Below are 8,744 nucleotides of genomic sequence, written 5' to 3'. Positions count from 1 at the left end.
ATTACTTCTAATAAGGTCCGCCATTCTTCCCTGGCATCCTTGTCTGTTAGTTCTCTTTAGTATTGTGTGCGTCAAAGAAAAACAAGCCCTTGACTTTTCACGTCTTTCCTGCAACTAAAGAGCATGCTATAGTGCATCCCACTTTGTTGCTGCCCAATGCATAGCTTCTGCCTTGTGGTGAAACTCTGCTTTCATTACCGCTTCCGGAGGCTCTCTGCCTTTCGCTCGTTACATTCCGCCTTCTGAGGCACAAAAATTGAACAGTAAGCAAAGTGCCCTAATCGCTTATGTTTCACAAGATAACACAAAGTGGCTGATGTTTTGCAGTCAGAGACTTTAGTTTGAGCCTATATAACCTCAGCGTCAATTGCAGCATGGTGATACCAGCTTGTTATACTTTCGATTGCAGGCTCCTAAACCATGGAGATTGAAAAGAAGTAAGTCAGCGCAAGCGTTCCGTAGGCCTTCGAAGATACGCTCACATTTCACCATGAACTGCGTCGTATATGAATAGCACGAAATTGTTTTAGTCATAAAAACGCTCAATATAGGCAACCTCACGATCTAAAATATTTTCAACCTGATGAACGATAAACTGACCCCCATGTTTGTATCACTCCGTATCTGTCTGCTGAAATAATAGTTAAGCACCAAAGATGTTAATAAAAGTGTAGTAGACAAGATTAGTGCACACCAGAAGCTTTGGTACAAGCAGCAAAAATAAGTACATAAAATAAAAACTTGTTAGGATGGTCCCAGCTATAGTTCACACGGTTCCAATTTCGTTACTCCTCATTTTTCGTTGTGAACAGGCAAAGTAAAGCGGTTGCACAACACGAACAGTTGTCCGAAAAAAGGTGCACTCACAATTTTTATGTCTTTTGGTACCGACCCGTTGCATGTCCAGTGGTACCTGCTAAAGAGTGCGCATGGCCATGTACCTGATATTTTACATCACAGCGCGATGAAGCACGTGTGGCAGCAATCGTGTTGTCGGCGTCAGCTGCTTGTTTTTACAAGTGGCGCGACTCTATGCTTCAGTTACGAAATATTACACGCGTCAAGCAGTCTCCTTTGACAGTCATACAGTGCTTTCTTTCTTCGCAGCAGTTTCAAGCAGTAGCATCGCTCTGTGGTTGAATACCTGCTTGCCAAGTAGGCAGTATGGGTTCGATTTACACCAACTTCGGTAGTTTTTATGCATATTACTTGTATCTTTGTCAATTTTTCGATCGTGGGCAAGCTCATAATTTTTCACCCTAAAACAATTACCCCTATACCATAATTATTGCGAAACGAACTCTTTGACACTAACGCATTGGGATGCCAGGATTCAAAGCCTTTCAGACCAAGGCATTACGCATAACTGTCAAATTTTCTACTACGGCAGGGTTCTCAGACTGAATCAGTCAACAAGCCGCAGTCGTGCAAAATGGTAGGAATGGAGAGGAAGCGGAGTGTTTTGAGCAAGAATTGCCATTTTAAAGAGAATCTTCCCCATATCTCGTATAATGGTCTTTTGTGAAGGGCATTTCGTGTCAAAATATAGAATTACTAAAATGTCGACGCCGATTCTTAAATGTAAGATTTATGTTTCAAAGCTATTTATCCGCACATGGTGACCACACGGATTAACTCAAGAAAACAATGCTTTAGATCAGTCATGGATGTCCAGCTTCAGACAATATATATATATATATATATATATATATATATATATACAAAGTCGTATATGTGTTATATATGTTATTATATATACTATATATAATGTTATATATATTATCTATATAATATTATATAATATAAAATATATATTATACAATATTATAAGTAATATATTATAGTGTATATATAATATATATACAAAGTCGAGGAATTCATTGAGACTGCTTTTGAAAAAGGCACTATGTAGTCGTCATGCCGGGGAAACCACGTTAAATGCTGTTTTGGGGGAAGTTTTGAGGATCTGTAAAATAAAATCTGTAGCTTTGTATATGAGAGTCACGAAACAGTATAGTAAACATTCCAACGCATTGTAAGGTTCCGTGTTATGAATCATACCAACTTTTACCTATACTTTAAAACGCCCACCTGGGCTCATGTAATAGCACCCTATCGGGGGAAGAGGAGACTAAGCTCACTTGCGCTTTCGTTTTAGTGACGCTTTTGTTAACAGCCAATTCTTTAAGTTGGGGCTCCAGTCGCTGTAAAGAATGAAGCGATGTGGATATTTTCGTATCAGGTGAGCCTACTACGCATTCACTAGGCTGCCATGAGTGTGTCCCCTACACGAAAAAAAAAACACGTCTGGCGAAAGTAGCCAGAGACACTCTGAGAGCAGCCCGACAACACAGTGAGAAGGTTGAGAAGCAATAGTCCTGATTGGGTACAATTTGTGGCTATTTTTAAACCCAACAACACTTTGTTGACGTCAACAACGCTTTTTTTACCTGTTAAAGTATTGCGCCCGGATGGTTTCAATCGATTTCTACTTGGAGTGGATCAACTGAAGTATAAGTTTACTGTGCACCGGTCCTGTCAAATCCACATGAAATGTAAAAGCAGTTGAAGGATGGTGTAGTTATACTATAGAAAATAATATATCAAATCTGCCGACGCTGTTTCACGTCATGGCATAGCTGAGGTCAAAAATATATAAAGAAAGCAGGATCGTGTCGATGATCATCGACACGAACCTGCTTTCATTGACATCGACACGATAATCGACACGAACCAAAGAATTGTAGGAAACGCTGACTTGCTTCACTATGGCACCATAGTGAAGCAAGTCAGCACTATGACGTCATTTTTCCGCTGCAAAAGATATTTTTCCAACGTGTAGTGAAAGCTCTAGCTTCCATGAGGAATTTTGCGCAAATATTTGTTGTCTTTTCATTTCTTCCGCCACCAATGAAAAGAACAGTGGTTTATATGAGGCACGATCGAGTTGACCGTTCTGGAGCACGCTATTCATGCTTAGAGGTAATGCCTTTATGTAAGGTAATGCCTTCGTGGTCGGTTTGAAATGCCAGAAGATATCATGCACACTGAGATTCACTACCGTTCTAGGTAACCAGCTGATACGGCCCGCTGTTAGCGCCTGATTTGTGCAGTCACTTCACCGGAAGGGTGCCCTAGTAGCCTCTGAACTGCAGGTGTCCGGTGTTAAATACGCGTGTGCTGCAAACTTTGCGTCTAGCTCTGAAATTTCGCAGATTAACCAGAGGTTTTTGATTTGTGACTAACGTGAACACATCTCTTAACTTATGTCTGTTACGTTCTCTAGATCCTCAACAAAGCAAGACAGCAGAAAGGCGCGTATGGCAATGAGTGTCCTTTTATTGGCAGCTTTATTTTCCATTAGCGTCCAAGTCCCTCTTCACTCATGCTAGTGCGACTGTGTTTATTTGTGTAAACGTGTAAAAACATAGGGGGGGGGGGCACCCCTTTTAACCTACTAGTTTTGCCTTGGCGAGAACTCCATTACTACTAAGACATTATTCCAATCGCAAGAAGAATAAACACAGAAGGAGGTGTTAACGCAAAGGCTATCACGGAGACCTCGTCTTCATACACGTTTAACAATGTAGAAAATGTATAAGCAAAAAAGGTAAAAACTTCACAAGACTTGAGCCAACCTAATGGACATGACAGCTCAGCTATATAGTACTGAAAAAGTGAAATTTAAACTGAAGCAGTGATAGAATATCACTATACTTTGATAAAAGCAATATAATGTAGTTTTCTAGCGCACAAAAAATGCGCACACAGAAAGACGGGACAGGCGGTTACTCTTGTCCTGTCTTTCTTTTTTTGAGCCCTTGTTTTTTGTACGCTAGAAAACTATAGCATGACGTACCAACATGGTGAAAATGCAATTTACTGAGCAATACAATATCATTACGCAAGTATATCCCTATATACCACGTTGCTTCCCATTATAACATACATAAATAAAAAGGTCTATATACACGGAATGACCGTTAAACGCTTGTGCGGCACGTTGTTTCTCGCGGGCGAGTTGGCGTTTCAGTTAATACACGCCGTTTGCTCTCTCCTGGCACGTGTCGAGCGCTGAGACAGGGGCTAGAGAGGGTGAACTCGGTTTACGAGGGAACGTGGTCTCTCTGTTTTGCGCCCAAGCAAAGTGAACATCCCTACAGCAGACTATGGACGATACACGCCGACAATATGAGACCCTATAAAGTGCTTCACCCCTAAAACACTGAGCCAGCGAGCGTGGAGAAATGTGGCCAAATGGAGGTGGCCGGCCGCATGCCTATTTTTATTTCCTGTGATTGATGCTCTCTCGATCCTGGGATGGTAGGCGATCAACCGTTTCTGCTAAGGCAACATCATATTATATCGAGGTGACTTGTCATTTCACGATGGCTCGTTCTAATTATTGCCTGGATATGAATGCATGACCTTGGATCTTGCCTTTAGGGACTGAATCCTCACGCTGCTTAGCATGTGAACAAAGTTCCAATTCCCATCTTGCAATGTGCAATGCGGTAACAAGACAGAAAAAAAAACAACTCACAGGCTCCCTCGGCTCAAAGGCGAAAAACAATTTTTTTTTACAAGTAGACGCGTTTAAACTCACGCACACCTCTTCAAATGCTTTTTGCAGCTAAGATTGTTTTGCAATGCCTCAAAAATCACAGCACTGCAAGCTTTACGCATCACACCTTGTTTCACAATGCCTGCAGTATTGGCGCAACTCTGATGAACAAATAATATCAAGTGATGACGTCTCCTTATGTGATGTCATCACTTATGTGCCATCACGGTGATGCCATGATTAGTTCATAACTTTTGTCGACATCTAACGCCAAATGCGAAATCACTACGCAATGATAATCTTTTTCATCACTCGTCTTCACCCTCCTTATGTAGAACGCCAGTCAATTTTCGCGTTACATGAAGCACGCGAGGTTTCAGACTTTTTGAGAAAAAAAATGTTTGCTGTACGACCCGATGAACAAACTGACTGCTGCAAAGAAGACGTTCTAGTGGTGTGTCAATGCAGCCTTAGCTGTCCTGGAGTCTGATTCGAGGGTTTCTGTGGCTGCAATCGAAAAAACACGTGAAACCGGAGCGACACCTTTCTCGGTGCTTGTTAAGAGGAGTTGTCCACGTAGGCTACATTCTCTGCTGTTGAACATCACAAGAAGACAGGCGGCAGGCATGTCTTTGAAGACCACATGTAATTACAGCTCGCCTTGCTCCATAGGACCTTAAAATAGGTGTACCGCACTCAGACACGCTCATTACGCGTAAATACGTTTTTCGACCAGGTCTCAAACGAAATTAAGCTAACAAACATATCGTTGAAGCAGACTCACTCCGACTCGGGCTGACGAAAATTTTACTCAACCAGATTCCCTCATACTGATACTCACCAGAGCTATTCTCAGAAAACTCACTCAGACTCACATTCGCAATGTTTTCTCGAACTAGATTCACTCAGGCTTAGAATCCCGAATATATACATCAAACGGACTCATTGAGACTCAGACTCATCAAGCTTCTTTCATCTGAAGTCACTTGGATTTGTACTAAAGAATTCATTCGCACTCAGTAAGAAAAATGTTCTTCAATTGAACTCACTTGAACATAGACTCAGCAAACATAAATGCGCCGGACTGGCTCAAACCCACCACTCAATCTCAATCTGAGTGAAGAGACTTTTGAGGACGTTCTGACCTATGCCTAACACAGGTAACCACCCAACACCAGATAAGTTCATGTTTGATGGTGTCACGCCAAGGCAGTGCTTCTGATGTTTCATAAACTGTTCTCACGAACACTTGCTAAACGGCGTGGATCGGTGCTATTTGCTGCCATGATGTAGCGAGCAGTCGTTCCTTGCCATCCCCAGCCGGTAGTGAAGAGTAGCCGTTATAACCTTTGTCCATGCCTTCAAACTGTTGCCAGCTTAGACGTAGCATGCAACTGCCGTGATGTATCAGGGAGGAGTGTTGCGCCAGTCAGCATCGCGTAGTATGAGTAATTATCCGAACCCCTATAAAGCTTTGGTGTCAGATTTCTCGCCGTACGTATACGTCAAAACAATTCTTCTTAGTGCAACTATGTATAAACGTGCCTTCAACATTACCGTGCGAACATGCCTCCTTTAACTTTATAGTTCAAAACATGTTTGCCTACTGTAGTCACCCAAAGGTCCATTATAGAACCTTAATTACATAGGAAGCTGACAGCTATAATTGTCCTCGCACAATTTCTTTGAATGGATGCATAACGTATCTACAAAGGTGGTTTTGTGTATGAGTCCTGCTTCATGTGCCTCAAAGAGCTGAAGTTCAAAACAGAAAAGAACACAGAACTCCATTTCAAACACCGAGGTACCTTGACGCACCTATTATTAGATAATGTAAATACTTGTAAGCTACAGCAGTAATACTACTTATTGGCTACACAAAACTTATATTAAAGAAGAGGCAGGGCCGGTAAACAGAGACACAAGAAGTAGGTGTAGACACCATAAACGCCTTGGTGTCTCGGCCTCCTTATTATGCCCTTGTTAACAGGCCCTAAAAATCCGTGTACAAAGGTTGTGTCAAGGTGAGGTTTTGACAAGCGAGCTTGTGTCCCTCAAGACAAGAACAGAACTGATTTATTTAGCACTTGCGTGTCTACGCTACGTAGCCCATCCTCCTTTATAACAAAAGAGGGGTAGGAGCAAGATTGAATTCGTAGGTGTGAGAGAGCAGGGGAGGGGAGGTGCTGTGACAAATTTGATGAAGGCAGAAAGAACATGTATCACGAATAAAGATATTATCAGGAAGCGGTGGGAAGGTCAGGAAGTACACATTTCAAGAAGGCCTGGTTGTCGAACTGGTTGTCAGAGGTTGACAGTGGCAGGTGTGAAATTCCTGTTTCTTTCAGAATGATTACGGACCAACCAGGTGAGCTGTCTGTAACAATGCCTTCTTTCTTTTTCAGAAAACTCCTCTGCTCCCGTCAGAATATTTTTGAAGTGGGCTGCCACAAAAGAAGCATGCTTTCGTGTTCGGAAGACCCCATGAACGATTTTTTTATTTCCTTATTACTAGTAATTTGTTTACGTTTACATACTGACTGCACATAATTTACGGCCAGCCGAAGTTTCCTCATTAAGTCATCCCGGAGAGCTTCCTATGGCACATTTATTGACATGTCTCTATGTTCTTCTTAATTATTGTCCCCAGAGTACTTCATTGAATGCTTCCTAATATCACGGAAAGTATCTTCCACATACTTTGTAGAAACTAGTTCGACGCACCACGAAAGCATACGTAAAACAATGTCGGCGTGAGTCGGTATCATTTCACCATTGACACAGTCTGGAGAACGAGGTTGTCTTGTGGTTTAGGGGGTGGGGCGCGGCAGAGGCCAAGTCCGGCCACTTCGCCCCCTCCCCCCCCCCCCCCCCCCGCCTTAAAATGTTTATTTTGCCATGGCATATAGAACAGAATATGGCACAAGACCGCATCTACCAGCCCGGCCACCACTGAAAATTCATAGGAGGTGCCCCCTCACCGAAAAACTTTTCTGCCTACGCCCCGTGGTGAAGAGGGGTCAATCTTTACTCCAGAAATTTTACGTTTCGCATGTGCACATGTATATGCACACCAGCATAATGAGCGGCTGAGTAACCCCTTCCACGGCATCTCCCGTCCACCGGAAAACATTTCTAGCTATATTCTTTCCTCGGATGCAATCGTCGTCAGACTGCATCATAGAATGAACGCGACAATCTGACCGCTTCTTCGGGCGAGTATTTGGGCCTCCAAGCGAGCATTTCTTCGGCTTGAGATTTGTCGAAGGTGCTCCCGCTGTATATGTACCGTATGTCCGAAGGTCTGGGCAGCATGACTGTGCGGGCGTTCGGAAACATACGCGAGAACAGCCTGGCGATACTTGTGGTGCACACAGCGAACGTTAAAACCAACCAGTAAGGCACTATTGTGTCAATGACACGGATACCGTGTCCGGCCACCAATGGCTCCATAAAAGCGACACTATCGGTGGGCGTGTCATCCACGGCCACGATGCAGCGCCCGGAAAGCGTAGGATCCTCGCACAAGGCATCCAGTGCTCGAATGTGGGCGGATGCGGCGTTGCCTGCATAGATCGTCTGTGAAGAGTACAAGAAAACAGAACGTCAAAAGGAAAGGACTCGCGTTGATAAGCATTATGTTAGTTGATTTTACGCCAAGCCGGAAGAAGAATCTACAGCGCTGAACAGTCAATGAAGTCTCATAATAATAATAATAATAATAATAATAATAATAATAATAATAATAATAATAATAATAATAATAATAATAATAATAATAATAATAATAATAATAATAATAATAATAATAATAATAATAATAATAATAATAATAGAAGAAGAGAAAGGTTTTGGTTCCATCTAAACAGTTCAATGATTCTGCCGAAGGTGAAAAAATTGACGAAATCAATGACTAAGACCGCACCCACCTATTTACAGGAAGCGCAGTAATGGGGAAAATAGAACAAATAGCGAAATTATGAAAGTCTATATACATGTTTTACCAATTACACACAAGTGCACTAATTAAAGTCAGTGCACGTGGCAGCCCTGCAATTGAGACCCAAAGAAACAGCAACAGGTATTAATAATGGTGATGAATAAAACACTCTATACAATATTCACTAGAACAATGATGAATGGATGAAAAAGATTCATTTGCAGTCCAGAGAGATGCGAT

At 42.2% G+C, this 8,744-nt stretch overlaps 2 protein-coding genes across 3 annotated transcripts in view; one reads left to right on the top strand and one right to left on the bottom strand.

Moving 5' to 3' along the window:
- Positions 1–8,744, top strand: part of LOC142804151 (uncharacterized) — a 96,570-nt gene that overhangs the window by 56,292 nt on the left and 31,534 nt on the right. Inside the window, exon 5 of one of the 2 annotated variants that reach the window (XM_075890764.1) lies at positions 410–595. The exons of the other annotated variant lie outside the window; for it this stretch is intronic. The gene's annotated coding sequence lies outside the window, so the exon portion shown is untranslated. Of the gene's footprint in view, positions 1–409; positions 596–8,744 lie in introns of those variants that run through there. 2 annotated transcript variants of the gene reach the window in all.
- The window catches only part of LOC142804150 (3 beta-hydroxysteroid dehydrogenase/Delta 5-->4-isomerase-like), a 79,618-nt gene continuing 77,902 nt past the window's right edge, over positions 7,029–8,744 (bottom strand). The window contains exon 6 of the mRNA XM_075890763.1: positions 7,029–8,143. Coding sequence (XP_075746878.1) covers positions 7,733–8,143 — 411 coding nt within the window. The 3' untranslated portion in view covers positions 7,029–7,732. The remainder of the gene's footprint in view (positions 8,144–8,744) is intronic.

This window comes from Rhipicephalus microplus, chromosome 3, assembly GCF_043290135.1.
Source record: "Rhipicephalus microplus isolate Deutch F79 chromosome 3, USDA_Rmic, whole genome shotgun sequence".
Classification (NCBI taxonomy): Eukaryota; Metazoa; Arthropoda; class Arachnida; order Ixodida; family Ixodidae; genus Rhipicephalus; species Rhipicephalus microplus.
This window is presented reverse-complemented; position numbering and strand designations above follow the sequence as displayed.